This window comes from Sorex fumeus, unplaced genomic scaffold, assembly GCF_029834395.1.
Source record: "Sorex fumeus unplaced genomic scaffold, SorFum_2.1 ptg000048l, whole genome shotgun sequence".
Classification (NCBI taxonomy): domain Eukaryota; kingdom Metazoa; phylum Chordata; class Mammalia; order Eulipotyphla; family Soricidae; genus Sorex; species Sorex fumeus.
The window spans coordinates 7,958,263-7,973,607 of NW_026606105.1; the positions used below are offsets into that span (position 1 = coordinate 7,958,263).

At 56.9% G+C, this 15,345-nt stretch overlaps 1 protein-coding gene across 4 annotated transcripts in view; it reads left to right on the forward strand.

Moving 5' to 3' along the window:
• The window catches only part of HIPK2 (homeodomain interacting protein kinase 2), a 148,292-nt gene that overhangs the window by 126,838 nt on the left and 6,109 nt on the right, over positions 1-15,345 (forward strand). For all 4 annotated transcript variants that reach the window (XM_056124048.1, XM_056124049.1, XM_056124050.1 and 1 more), the window contains exons 11-12: positions 3,882-4,061; positions 7,900-8,181. In XM_056124048.1, the coding sequence (XP_055980023.1) occupies positions 3,882-4,061; positions 7,900-8,181 (462 nt within the window). The remainder of the gene's footprint in view (positions 1-3,881; positions 4,062-7,899; positions 8,182-15,345) is intronic.

Genomic DNA, 15,345 nt, shown 5'->3' on the forward strand with positions numbered 1-15,345 from the left:
ACCAACACACACACACACACACACACACACACACACACACACACACACACGAAAAGCAACCCCGTGGAGAGCTCTTTCCAGTAAAGAGAATTCTCTGTGCCACAAAGCCCAGCCTGATAGGAGGCTTCTGGTGTGTGTGTGTGGCAAGGGGCGGGGGGGAGGGGGCAGTCTCCACGCCAAGCTCTTCCACTGAGTTGTCCCACACCCTAATCCCAAGATGTCATTTAGAGAGAAATGGAAATGGACCAACACACACACACACACACACACACACACACACACACACACACACACCCCCGAAAAGCAGCCCCATGGGGAGTTCTTTCCAGTAAAGAATTCTCCGTGCCACGGAACCCGGCCTGATGGGAGGTTTCTGATGTATGTGAATGTGAGTGTGTGTGTGTTTGTGTGTGTGTGTGTGTGTGTGTGTGTGTGTTTGCGGGGTTCGGGGCAGACTCCATGCCAAGCTCTTCCATTGAGTTGTAACCACACCCTTATCCCAAAATGTCATTTAGGGAGAAATCGACCAACACACACGCACACACGCGCGCCCGCGAAAAGCAGCCCACATGGTCCTGAAGCCCCCCACGTGTGCCTCACCAACAGCCTGATTCGGGGCGGGCCTGGGCTTGGTTTGTGGCTGGCTCTGAGAAGTAACACTCACCGCCCCGAATACAGAACTCGGTTCCCCGCGAGAGGGGGCAGACGGCACCTCCCCAGGGCCCCTGAGCTATGTAGGTGTCCTCGAGGGATTTGGGGTGTGGACATGCCAGGGCTGGGTCTGACAGTACGAAGGGTTGACGCCGGCAAGTCCACATCCGTCCATAGTCCTGTGTGCCCACCCCCAGCCTCACACGCCCACCTCCCCCACTCACCGACTTTCTCAGGGTCACTCCAGGTCTCCGTGAACCTCCCACCTGCCCCCACCACCACCATCAACCGTGCCCCCTGGAGCCCCTCTGGGCCAGTGTGGAGACTGATGGCAATCCCCATGCAGGCTCCAAGTTCCCGTGGTGCTGGGCTCCGTCAGCCCAAACACATCCCTGTCCCTTGGGCCATCCCACACCAGCTAATTAAGATCGGGGGAGCTGGGAGATCCAAGCCCTGGTCACACCCCGCTTGCGGCGTCGTCTGGGACAAGGCAGAGCCAGCTCCTGACTCAGCCCTCACTCCGCGGCCACCTCCCACCCACCACCCAGTCAGTACAGGATCTGAAACGGGGCACTCTTGCCCTGCCCCACCCCAGGCCCAAGCCCCAGCCCAGACTCAGGCCAGCCTGGGTCTCTAACGGCAGGTGCCCCAGAACCCTCTCTGGAGACAAGCCAGCAGGGTCCAGGGCCCCCAAAGACTCTAAGTCCATCACTCACGGTCACTGTCACGGTCCTCCCATTTGTTATTCATCGATTTGCTCGAGCAGGCCCAATAACATCTCCATCATGAGACTTGTTGTTACTGTGTTTGGCATATTGAATACACCACAGGTAGCTTGCCAGGCTTTGCCGTGCGGGCGAGATATTCTCGGTAGCTTGCCGGGCTCTCCGAGAGGGACAAAGGAATCGAACCCAGCTTAGACGGGCCTGCTGCACGCAAGGCAAATGCAAACACGCTACCGCTGTGCTATCGCTCCAGCCCAAGTGCATCACTAGGGCTCAAAAATCCCGTCCCCTGACAAAGTCCTAGGCACGGACTCTCCGTGGGAAAGCCCAAGTAGGCAAGTCTGCCACGAACCATATGAAACCCTGTAAGACTGGCTTTGCAGAGCGAAGAGTTCATTCCACCCACCGCCCCGCTTGACCGGGAGAGGGTTCCTTTTATTTCACCTTGCTCTCACCTGATTCATGTTTCTTTTGTTTGGTTTGGGCGCCACACCTGGCGATGCTCAGGGCTTACTCCTGGCTGTGCCATCCCATATGGGATGCTGGGGATTGAACCTGGGTCATCCATGTGCAAGGCAAACTCCTTAGTGCTGTAGTACCTCTCCGGCCCCTCTCTCACTCTCTGGAACGTGCTGTCTTTGCCCTCTTGCCTTTTAATAACATTTCATTACTTCACTATTGGTCTCCTCCTGAAATTCTTTGCAAGAACAGGCTGCAAACTCTGCAAACCAGCAGAGGTCAGGACTGACTTTGTTTGGGGGCCACACCCAGCTGTGCTCAATGCTTGCTTCTGGCTCTGTGCTCAGGGGGCCATATGGGTCGAAAGGGATGGGGCCACACATGGGACAAGCCCCTCCCCACTGTGCTATGGCTCTAGCCCCAGGACTGACTTTCCCTTCCGGGCGAAGAGCGCAATCCCTTGTCTCTGCCCGAGAAGCCCGTTTCCCACACACTCAGTGCTTGGACCAGTTCCCACGCCTCAGAGATGAAGTGCATCTCAGGGACTACGGTAACCCCCAGCCACTTCTCCAGGGGGGGCTGGAGCGATAGCACAGCGGGGAGTGCATTTGCCTTGCATGTGGCTGACCCAGGTTCGATTCTCAGCATCCCAGATGGTCCCCCAAGCACCACCAGGAGTAATTCTTGAGTGCAGAGCTAGAAGTAACCCCTGTGCATCGCTGAGTGTGACCCAAAAAGCAAAAAAATATATATATATAGTAAAGAGAACCGTTGGAACAACCCATTGTCAGGATGCTGGCTGCCAGCCTTTCTTATCAACATGGGTCTGGCTATTCATTTTTATTTAATGCCCCACTTTATGGGCTGGAGCGATAGCACAGCGGGTAGGGCGTTTGTCTTGCACGCGGCCGACCCGGCTGACCCAAGTTTGATTCCTCCGCCCCTCTCGGAGAGTCTGGCAAACTACTGAGAGTATCTCACCCGCACGGCAAAGCCTGGCAAGCTCCCCGTGGCGTATTCGATGTGCCAAAAACAGTAACAACAAGTCTCACAATTTGTTGTGATCCGTTACTGGTACCCGCTCCAGCAAATCGATGAACAACAGGAGGACAGTGCAGTGCAGTGCCCTACTTTATACGCATCTAGTCAACCTTTGGTTAATCTAATTTTTCATCCAGAAAGCATGTAAAGACTGATGATCTATTATACTACTTATCCCATTGAGAGCATTCAAGATCGTTTCTTGATCGCTAAGTTTCCCAAGTCCCAAGACAGGCGCATAGCGCCCTGCTTCCAAGGCAGGGTCACCCCCCCCACAAGGTGGGGCTCACTCCCTGTCCCACAGCCTCATAGACAGACAGAGAACACCGAGGCCCTTTGTCGGTTCTAGAGTGAAATGCACAGGGCCAAAGAGATAGGGCCCTTGCCTTGGATATGGCTAACCCGGGTTCAATCCCCAGCACCCCATGTGGTCCTCCAAGCCCTGCCAGGAGTGAACCCTGAGCATCGCAGGGTGTGCCCCCCAAATCAAAAGGAAGGAACCTCCCAGGCTGCCAGCTGTGTGGAGGGGGCCAAGAAGGCTACCGTGGGTGAATTTGCCTCTGTTAGGCCCGTTCCTGCAGTGTCCGTGAAGGGGCCACCTTCCCCCTCAGGCCTTTTAACAAAATTCCCCGAGACTACAGCGAAAGCACAGCGGGTAGGGCGTTTGCCTTGCACGCGGCGGATCCGGGTTTAATTCCCAGCATCCCATATGGTCCCCTGAGCACCGCCAGGAGTAATTCCTGAGTGCATGAGCCAGGAGTATCCCCTGTGCATTGCCGGTGTGACCCACAAAGCCAAAAAAAAGGAAAAAAAAAGAGAAGCTAAGTGCAGAGCCCTGAGTAAACCTGGAGGGAGGGCCTGCAAATAGCTCAGAGTTCCCTCTAGCCCCACTGCACCAGGGAGGACCTCACGGGCCAGGCGCCCCCCTCGCCAACAACACCCCACCCCCACCCCGAGAAGCCCCTCCCACTAACACAGCCCTTTGCCCTCTCGACGCCCTCGCAGGAACACGCACGCCCACGGCGGCCACTACAACCCCATCATGCAGCAGCCCACGCTCCTGACCGGCCACGTGACCCTGCCCGCCGCCCAGCCCCTGAACGTGGGGGTGGCCCACGTGATGCGCCAGCAGCCCACCAGCACCGCCTCCTCCCGGAAGAGTAAGCAGCACCAGTCGTCGGCCAGGTAGGGTGACAACAGCGCGGCTGCGCCTTCCCCCTGCACTTATGGAAAGGCTGTGTCTGGGCTCATCATCATCATCCTACTCTTTGATGTTCTCTGGGGGGTTGGGGGTGTCTGACCCAGCCCGGGTTGGCTGTAAATGTTAGGGTAGGGGGGGGTGTTACGCCACCTTGGAGCTGTCAGAACTCATTGAGCGCTTCAGTTGGGGTGACAGGGGCGACCCAGCGTTGCCCACGGCATACTGCGAGCTCCAGCGAGCTCGGGGGACTGAATGGGGTACTGGGGCTCAAATTGGGGTCAGCGGTGAGTCAGGCAGTTACTAGCTCTGCAGCCTTCTTTGAGCATTTCAATGAACCTCAATAAATTTTTTTTTCCTTTTTGGGTCACACCCGGCGAGACTCAGGGTTTACTCCCGGCTCATGCACTTAGGAGTTACTCCTGGCAGTGCTCAGGGGAACATATGGGATGCTGGGAATCGAACCCGGGTTGGCCGCTTGCAAGACAAATGCCCTACGTGCTGTGCTATCGCTCTAGCCCCTTTATTTATTTATTTATTTATTAATCTGACTTTTGGGACCGGAGCAAGAATGCAGCGAGTAGGACGTTTGCTTGCATGCAGCCGACCAGAGTTCAATCCCTGGCATCCCATCGAGTGCCCTGAGCATCACAGAGTGTGGTAAAAAAATAAATAAATAAAAGTAACAAATCTGATTTTTTTTTTCTTTTTGGGTCACACCCAGCGATGCACAGGGGATACTCCTGGCTCTGCACTCAGCAATTACTCCTGGCGGTGCTCGGGGGACCAACCATATGGGATGCTGGGAATCAAACCCAGGTTGGCCGCCTGCAAGGCAAACACCCTACCCGCTGTGCTATGACTCCAGCCCCCACAAATCTGATTTTTAAAAAATAAAACTTTTGATTGGCTGGAGCCATAGCACAGCGGGTAGAGCGTTTGCCTTGCATGCGGCCCACCCGGGTTTGATTCCCAGCATCCCATATGGTCCCCTGAGCACCGCCAGGAGTAATTCCTGAGTGCAGAGCCAGGAATAACCCCTGTGCGTCGCCGGGTGTGACCCAAAAAGAAAAAAAAAAACACAAAACTTTTGAGACTGGTTGATGAAGGTCGAGTGGCTGCAGACTCATAGCCCAGCTGAGAGTCCCTGATTGCTCAGAGCAAGCTAGTGCGGTGCTTCCTCTTACGGCCAGGTGCCAGAAATGAGGTCTGACTTTCATCGTTCTTTTTCAAAAATTAAATCCAAGGGCTGACTTCCCCACCCCACCCCCAAGTTGTCATCCTTAAAGCTGAAGACATACCTAGTACAGAGGGTAAAGCACTCACCTTTCAGGCGGCCAACCTGGATTCGATCCCCAGCATCCCAAATGGTACCCCTGAGCACCTCCAGAAGTGACTCCTGACAGGACCGGGTGTGGTCCAAAAAAAAACAAGAAAGAAAAACATCATCCTACTCTTTGATGTTCTCTGAGGGTGTGGGAGTGTCTGGAAGGCCAGGGGAGTCACCCTAGATCCGTGATCCCACCCCTAGGTCACTGTCAGTGGGTCAACCACAAGGACCCATCCCCGTCGAGTGGGCCAACCGGGGCTGAGCTGAGCGCCCTTGTCCTCCTCTTGACTACGGGGGCAGCAAGGACCCAGCCTCCCGTCCTGTTCGCCAGTGCCTCCCTGCTTGTCACCGCCCAGCTGGCCTTCAAGATCACGCTTTAGTGAAAGGCACACGTGTGTGTCTATTTTTAATTCCCGTGCCTGCGGCACAGCCATCTGAGAAACCAGAAGGCCCTTCCCTGTCGGCGGGCGCGGGCAGACGGGCTGTTGGCGAGCGGTGCCAAGCGCAGCTATTTCCCTGCTGGGATGGTGAAAACATGATCTCCAAACATAACGCAACATATTAGCAACAACAAATACATAGGTTTCTGCAAGTACCAACAGAGGAGCAGCAGTCCTCCCAGTTAGAGTTACCCGCCGGGCCCCCGGAAGGGAGCATCTCCCCCGTCCTCATCCAGGCCAGGGAGAGAATTAAATCAGCCCTCGTCGTGGATTCGTTCCACCTGGCCGCCCTCCCTCTCGCTAGAAGTTGCTAGAACCTCTAAGGGCCTGTTGGAGCCTCCAGTTTCATTACCAGCCGGCTTTGGGCTGGCACTGATTGATTCGGCCAAGGTCAGTGACAAGTCGCTAGGGACGGGGACAGGGAAATTCTTGTGCGTGTGTGTGTGTGTGTGTGTGTTTGGGTCACACCCAGCAATGCTCAGGCGTTACTCCTGGCTCTGCACTCAGGAATTACTCCTGGCAGTGCTGGGGGACCATATGGGATGCTGGGAATCGGACCCGGGTTGGCTGCATGCAAGGCAAACACCCTACCCACTGTGCTATCGCTCCAGCCTCCCAGGGAAAAATTCTTGAGTCATTGAGGTTGCCAGAAGTAGTTTAATGAGGAATTTCCAGTTGCAACAGAGCAAGGTGAAAAGGCCTTATGTGGGGCTGCAGACATAACACCGGTGTGTGTGCCTGTTAGTGCCCGGTGTTGGCTGCTTTCTGCCCTGTCTCTGATGCTGTCATGCCCCTTTTCCTGCTGTCTGTCTGGCCTGTTCTCATGACGTACCAGCCTGACAGCTTCCTGCAGGGCTCGCATGTGAACTTTTTCCTGGCCTGGGGCTGGAGCAGTAGCACAGCGGGTAGGGTGTTTGCTTTCCATGTGGCCTACCCAGGTTCGATTACCAGCATCCCATATGGTCCCCTGAGCACCATCAGGAGTAATTCCTGCATGCAGAACCAGGAGTAACCCCTGAGCATCACCAAGTGTGACCCAAAATGCAAAAACAAACAAAAACCATTTTCCCCCGCCAGGAGTAATTCCTGAGTGCAGAGCCAGGAGTAACCCCTGACCATCAAGTGTGACCCGAAAAGAAAAAAAAAAAAATTCCTGGCCATATCCCCTCCCAGAAAGAGAGGCAAAGAGCTCGCGCTACCTCACGGCAACCCGCGTTAGATCCTTTAAGCTCCTCACCCGCTTCAGAACCAACCACTTTCACTTAACACTGAAGAGTTTTCCACTTGGTCTGCCATTGGCCTGAATAGCAAAGATGTATGAGAGTGAAGAGAATTTCCAAAGGTGCACAGACAGGTTTGGGGCAAGGGCCAGTCCTGGAAGACCCTAAAGGTGACGTGGCCTTGAGGCAGGCAGCCCTGAAATCCTGGGCACCCACCGGCCCCTCCCGCCCTTTCCCAGGAAAGGGCACAGATCCCAGGACACTGAGGTCTTGAAGCAGCCCTGAGGCCAGTTCCTGAGCCAGAGCGGCCCTCTGGACGTGGGCCGGCCTGGTGTTTCTGGACAGGTCGGGAGGACCCTCCCGCAGGCAGCTGCAGGGGCCAGGCTCGCACCCACAGCACAGTCCATGTGGGCAGGACTGTGCCTGCTCGGTATGGGCTCAGAATGTGTGTCTGGTCTCCCTTTGCTGGCGGAAGCGGGGTTCGGGCCACCCCCCTGGTGGTGCTCAGGGCTTACTCCTGGATCTGTGCTCAGGAATTAGTATTTGCAGGCCTCTGGGGCAACCATCTGGGGTCCCGGGAATCGAACCCGGGTTGGCCACATGCAAGGCAAGCATCCTCCCCGCTGTCCTGTCACTTGTCTATTCCTTGGAATAGCAGGAGGTGCGGGTGGCACTCGGGACCCTCTGATGTGGGGAGTCTGGAGGAAACAGGAGAAGGTCCTGGGAATGCGACTGCTGCCTGGGCAATCTGGGAGGGAGGGCGGGGGAAGGGGTGCGGGGACTGATCTGGGGGGGAGGGCTCCCTCCCTGAGCAGTCGCGGCTTTGTCGTTCCAGAAACGTCTCCACCTGCGAGGTGTCGTCGTCCCAGGGCGTGAGCTCCCCGCAGCGGTCCAAGCGGGTGAAGGAGAGCACGCCGCCCCGCTGCGCGCTGGTGCACGGCAGCCCGGCCTGCAGCTCGTCGGTCACCTGTGGCTGGGGCGACGGGGCGGCCAGCAGCACCCGAGAGCGGCAGCGGCAACCCATCGTCATCCCCGACACCCCCAGCCCCACCGTCAGCGTCATCACCATCAGCAGCGACACGGATGAGGAGGAGGAGCAGAAGCACGCCCCCACCAGGTGAGGCTGCGCGGACACCAGACCTGACTGTGCCCCCACCCCCCGCGCGCCCCGGGGCTCGGCCCCCCGCCCCCCCTGGAGGCTGAATCTGGCGTGGTGGTGACCTCACGGGATGTCCTGCCCATGGCAAGCTGATGGCCCGGAGTTGTTTCGTGTCGAGACTGACTGAGTCACATGAGGGTCCTCGCACACCGTCCCCAATTGTGAGACATTTTGGGGTGAAGTGGGGTCAGGGCGGTGGGGGTGGGGGTTCAGGGGTTCGTCGGTTCACTTCCACCCTCAGGAGCTGCAAAATCTCCACCTCCGGCTCTTGATTTTACTCCACATTCATTGGTTGTGATCTTTCTCGAAACATCGCCCGGGCACACCCAGAAACGATCGTAATGATCCAATTAATCAGAAATTTCCCCGTATCTGATTAACCTAATCTTTCAAACTGCCGGCTGGCTCTCACCCAGGGAGCGCTGCTGTTTATTCTGAAGGAGTCGGGATGCAGTTCTCCTCCTCGGGTGCTTCCGGGGAGAAGGAAGGAGTATTGGTTGTGTGAGCCAGGCTGTTGGCCCTGGCCCGGAGCCCTCCTCCGGGGCCTCCCGGCCGTGCTCCAGAGTCAACTTTGCAGCCTCCCCCTCAATCTTGCCTCTGTGGAACCGTCAGTCCCCCGAGCTCCACATCCCCAGGGGTTGGGGGCAGCCTTGTGCACCCAAAGCCTCAGGACCCCCAAGCCCAGCACTGCCCCCCTGCACCCCAGGACCAAATGCACAGGCAAATGTTCGCCGTTACCCCCTGAATGATTCCCCCCGCTGATTGGATGCCTCGACCCTAATCAGTAATCACGAGTTCTTCTGATTAGCTATTAAATCCCCACGCTTGCTCAGAATCTCCCAGAATGTGCTCTCAGAGACTGATTAAAACTTGCCCGAGTGCACGGGCTCTACCCCGGGGCTGCCCTGCCCCTCCCTCGCTGTTGTGTTTGGGTTTTGCTTTCTTTTCTTTACCAGCTCCTGGGCAGCGCCCTCCCTTCCTGGGTACTGGCTCCCCCTGACTGTTCCCAGAGGGCCTCGGGCCGGGCCCCATGTCCCACTGCTTGTTCAGATCAGGCTCCCTGCCTTGGTGCTCCAGCTACTGAGTCCCCAGGCCAGGCCCCAGGCCCCAGCCCAGGCGTGTTGCAGGCTCACCAGGGACTGGGGCGGAGCTGAGGGTAGAGTTTACACCTCATGTGCCTGGGGCCCCACAGGTAAGGGCAGCAGGAAATAAGGAAGAAGGACTCCGGAGCCTCTCATCACCCTAGAGCACAGGTAGGGGGAGCCGATTGTCCGTTTGAAAATCAGAGCAGGTAGGCGGCAGGCCCCGGTCCAATTCCCAGCACCTCTCAGGGTCCCCCGAGCAACCGCCAGGAGTCATTCCTGAGTGCAGAGCCAGGAGGAGACCCTGAGCATCGCCAGGTGTGACCCAAAACCAAACCAAAAATAAAAAAAAAAAACATGGAGCAGGCGAGACTCTCAGGAAGAGCGGGATTGACAGGGAATTGGAGGGGCCAGAGGAAGATGCCACGTGTGGGAGAAGAAAGCAAGGTTCCTCTCCCAGCCCTGCGGGGGCCATAGCCACGTGGCCACAGCAAGGGCAGAGACACGCCCTACGCCCCCCACCCCTGCCTCCTTCTGTGCGGGGTTGGGGCTAAGAAAGGGGGCCGCTGAGCACAGGAGCGCCTCACCTTCAGCACTGGGCGGCCCCACCTGCCCGCGACAGTGAACGGGTCCCAGAGCCACCAGCCCTGACGGGGAAAGGCAGGCGGCCAAGCCTGAGCATCTTCGTGAGAGAGTTCAGTCGCCCATGGCAGGGACCGGAAGCTCAGTGAGATCAAATGATTGTTGCCACCCCCCACCCAAAAAAAAGAAAATTTTTTTTCTTTGGTTTAGGGACCTGGAGAGATAGTGCAGGGGATGAGGTGCTTGCCTTCCGCCCAGCTGGCTTCCAAGTTTCGTCCCCACCAGTCACGATCCAAAAGCCCCACCCCCCCCCGCACCCCCCGAGAAAACTTACCTTGGGACCCAGGAGGTAGGATTGTGTCCCTGAGACTGGCAGGACACAGCAGGATCCAGCGTGTGACAAATCACAGCCTCACCAGATGCATCGCCGGGACCGCCTTGGGCTCCTGGCTCTGAGCGTCAGAGCTGCCGGAAGTGGGACCCGAGTGAAGAGCTGCAGGCAACCCCTGTGGTCAGTGCCACAGAGCAAGACCTCAGCGCTGGACACTGGGGAAGGGGCGGGGACTAGCAGGGGACAAGTGTGGACCTAGCGCCCTGTAAACCCTCAGCCCTGGAAGGCCCCTGGGAGGGGGATGGATGGAAAGGACACGGAGGCACAGCTATGGCCGGAAGCGGTTTCATAACGCAAAGGGCCTGAGGCTGCCCTTCCCTAGGGTGGGCAGGAGATACTGAAGGATTCAGGGGTGGCCGTCAGTCCTTCTGCTTCCTCCTGGACCCTGTTTCTGATTTCTTTGAAAGGTGATCGTGGAGAGGGCTGGAGCGATAGCACAGCGGGTAGGGCATTTGCCTTGCACGCGGTCGGCCCGGGTTCAATTTCCAGCATCCCATATGGTCCCCCGAGCACCACCAGGAGTGATTCCTGAGTGCAGAGCCAGGAGGAACCCCGGTGTATCACCAGGTGTGACCCAAAAAGCCAAAAAAAAAAAAAAAAAAAACTGGTCATGGAAAGAATGACCTCAGGGCCTGAGTGATAGTACAGCCTTGCCTTGCATACGGCCAACCCAGGTTCGCTTTGTGGCAAAAAAAAAAAAAAAAAAAACACTGCCACCCCCACCCCCAGCACCGCCAGGAGAGACCCCTGAGCACTGCCGGGTGTGTGGCCCCCGAAACAACAAACCAAAAATAAAAAGAAATAGAATCACCATAATGATGCCCTGGGTATATCTGCGTGTCCACACACACTGCTGTACACAAACGTGGGCCTAGTCCACTCGGAAGGGAACAGAGACGCCAACTTGAAAATGTAGAATCACTTTCGCAAGTGGCTCTAAGGCTTCCGGCCTGCCCCCCCCCCAGGAGGAGGAGGGGTCACAGGTCAGGCACAGGGGTCAGAGAGCAGCTGGGCAGCTCAGGGAAGGAAGAAGCCCAGGCTCAGGACAGCTCAGCGGCAACGCAACACCCCAGTGGGGCTGCGTACTCGGATTCCTGACGAGAGGACCAAGGGGCCCCGGCCACGGGAGAAGGTGCTCGCCGTCGGCTTGGGGGCAGATGCATATGGAGGACGCAGAGAAGCCATGGAAAACAGGGAGCGAAGGCCCAAGTGGCACATCACAGGGCCGGGCACATATCTCAAGGCAAGAGCCGGAATCCAGGCCCGGAAGAGACGACAGGCTCCCGTCCTTGGCTGCACCACTCACGAGCCATGGGAGCGGCACGCACGTGGGCGTGACAGTGCCACAGTCAGTGTCACAGAGAAGACGTGGTCACGCAGGGCCGAGTCCCTTAGTCGGGGATCTGGAGTGGCCCAACTCGCCGGCGGGAAACGGGAGACCCCCATTGCGGGAAGGGAGCGGGGGGCTGGGAGGGTCTTGGCACGGGCATAAATCCCCCTTAAACATGATGCTAGTCCCCACCCCTCCCAGCTCTGCCATGCCTCGTTGTGACCTAGAGCCCAGCGCACTGCTGTACACTTTAAACTGTTGTTAAGAAAATGGTGATTTCAAGTCTATTCTTACCACAATAAAATATATTTTTTTAAAAAAAAGGAAAAAAGAAACTTTAGAGTTGTGCTTTGTGACACTTTGATTCTTCATTTTGTTTGTGTTTCCTTTGGGCAGCCGCGGCCAGTGGTTGTTCAGGCCTTTACTCCTGGTTCTGTGTTCAGGGATCATTCCTGGCAGGGCTCAGGAATGGGATCTGGGCACGTGCCAGGCAAGCGCCTTACCCACTGAGCTATCTCTCCGGCCCCTGACAAGGTTCAAACCTGATTCTCTCCCTACCTGCTCACTGGCCCGGAACAAACCTGTGACCACACACACACACACACACACACACACACACACACACACACACCCCTGACGCTCTTCCCTTCCTACGTTCACTGTGAGGATTGGAGCGGGTAGCAGCACACCCCCAACTCCCCTTGCCTATTACCTGGGTGTGGTGGTCAGCACCAAAGGAGTGAAATATACCCACTCTCACGACACAGCCTCCACTAAGAAGCAGAGGCGCAAGGAAAGTCATGGGGAAAGTTGATTGTGGAGAGGAGGCTTTTTTTGTTTTGTTTGTTTTGGGGGCCATACCTGGCTGTGCTCAGGGGTCACTCCTGACGGTGCTCGGGGGGATCATACGGGATGCCGGAGATCCCAACCCAGGTTGGCCACATGCAAGGCAAACGCCCTCCCCATTGGACTGTCTCTGGCCCCAGAGATAAACCTTGACCCCCTCTTGAAGGCTGCAGTCAGTTGAGAGCCCCGGTTCCCTGCTTCCAGTGGCGCGGCCTCTGATTTTCTGCCGTGCTCTCTTCACATGGGAAGGGGCGGATTTCTGCCCTCCCCTGTTATAAGAGCATCGGGAGAGGCCCCGGTTGCCATGACAATGCCCAGTGCTAGCTTCACTTGTAACCGGCTGCCAAGAGCCGGGGACTCACTCTCACCTTGCTCCCCTCGCTCCCTTATGGCACTGAGGGTCTTTGATAATAGTCAGGAGTGAGCCCCCCCCCCCACCTCGAGCCCACTGAGCCAGTGACAGGCGTGACCAACATCCCCGTGTCTCGCCAACAGCTTTCCTCCATTTATTCTCACCTGCGTGGCCAGGTAGTACTCGGGGCTGTCCCCCAAATGCCCCTCCCAGCCAGTTCTCAGCTCTCCACAGAGTGGACCTGGGGCCACGCCGGCCGTCTCTCCAGGGCTAGCAGAGCCATCGGGGGTCTCGGGGGCAGGCACACGGCTGCTCCAGACAGAGGGCCAGGACCCACGGGATGAGGGAGGGGGCTCCCTCCACCCCTCACTCCCTGCAGGTGTGCAGCCAGGCGGGGTCCCCAGATCCTCACAGGCCACAGAGTCCAAGCCTGTCACCGTTGTAAGCCTCGAGAAAGCCACCATGGGTGATACAATCTCACCAACATCACCTGGCCCGTTGTAAGTTCAGCGGGCCCCCCAGAGGGCAGACTGTATGTACTTGGCTCGGACTGTATGTCTCCGAGGCTTGTCCCCCAACTCCCATCTCTGAGCAGAAATCTGGGCAGAAGAGCTCTGAGTAAACTCAGGCTGAGTTTTATGGCAGCTCGTGTCAAAGGTAGCGCAGGCAGCGTGTGGCCGTTTGTGTTTAATCCACACATTTTCTTGGCTCTGGGAGATAAGGCATCCAGGGTTCCCTGGGCCTGGCCTGCACAGGTGGGGTGCCCTGGCTACAGAGATTTCTTTCTGACTGTCTGGATTCAGTGCCCAGGAGATCCCATTTCAATGTCTCTGCCAGGCTCTAAGAGACCTTCCCCCTCGCTTTTTTCCCCCCAGTTTTTCTTTTTTTTTTTCTTTTTGGGTCACACCCCGCGATGCTCAGGGGTTACTCCTGGCTCATGCACTCAGGAATTACTCCTGGCGGTGCTCAGGGGACCCTATGGGATGCTGGGAATCGAGCCTGGGTCAGCCGCGTGCAAGTCAAACACCCTCCCCGCTGTGCTATCGCTCCAGCTCTTTTCCTACTTTTTTATTTGGGGACCATACCTCAAGGAGCTGGGGGGTGGGGGTGGGATACTCCCTCTGATGGTGGGGCTCAAACTCAGGACCAGCCCGCAGAGACTCCAGCCCTTTGCGCCATCTCCCCAGCTCCAAGAGACTCGTTCGATGCCTGTCTCCCTTGTGATGCTGTAGCCCCTGGGGCTGCCAGCATGTTTGGGGTCTCCTCCGGCCCCCCCGCCCCCTGTTCCCTTCTAGTTGATGGGCAGCAGATGCAGGGACACATTTGAGAGGTCCCTCTGTCCGCACAGAGCGTGCAGCGGCCACATGACACGTGTGCTTCATGCCAAGAAAACCCGCATGTTTCTGGTATGTGGCGTGCCCAGCCGGGCCCTGAGGGGTAGAGATGGTAGGAAGCCCATGTCCCTGTCGGCACTAGCTCCCTCTCCGTCCTCAGGGGCGCCTCTCCCCACCTCCCACACACCCACAGAAAGCAGCACAGGGGGCCTCGCTTCACACAGCCCCTTTGCACCTCCTGCCACTCGGGGTCTCTTCTCCCCCACGTTTTTAGCTCAGGGACCAGAGTATCAGAGTCTCCACAGGTTAGCATGGGTCTGCTCTCCCCAGACCCCCGAGGTCTCATTTGCTCTTTGTTTCCTATGTTTGAATTTTTTTTTAAATTGAACCTTGCTCCTTTGCTCGTTTCAAGTATGCAGTTCAGTGCCTCACAATCAGGGGCATTTACAATTCATTGTATCACTGTCATCCTGTTCGTTGATTGCCTCGAGCAGGCCCCAGTGAAGTCTCCTTCATCCTAGCCCTGAGATTTTAAAAAGTGCGACATTCGAGGCGCTTTCAGGGTCAGGAGAATGAGACCCACATTGTTACTGTTTTTTGGCATATTGAATACACCATGGGGTGTTTACAATTTAAAAAAAAAAGTGCAACAAGTAATGTATTTGCCTTGCACATGGCCGGCCTGGGTTCAAACCCTGGCTCCCTGTATGGTCCTTTGAGCTGTGCCAAGAGTGATTTTTCCAGGCTGGAGCGAAAGTACAGCAGGAAGGGCATTTGCCTTGCACGGCATCCCATATGGTCCCCTGAGCACTGCCAGGAGTAATCCTGAGCACAAAGCTAGGAGTAATCCCTGTGCATCACCAGGTATGACCCAAAAAGCAAAAAAAAAAAAAAAAAAAAAAGTGATTTTCCAAGAGTATAACTAGACATAGGCCCTTGGGATTGCTGGGTGTAGTCCCGAGACAAGATCAGAGAAAAATCCTGCCGGTGTTAAGGGTGTGATTCAGTCACAGGTGGTGTCTGTTGGCCACATCTGATCCAAGCCTCACAGCCCTCCCGGCAACTCTTGGCCACTTCCTGTCCGCGCCTTTGCCCATCCAGACCCCTCGGCGGGAGTGGAATCGGCAGTGGCGTTGGCTTTCGAGTCTGGCTCCTTACATGCGGCCAGACACCTCCCAGGTACAGTGACACTCTGCTGAGCGGAC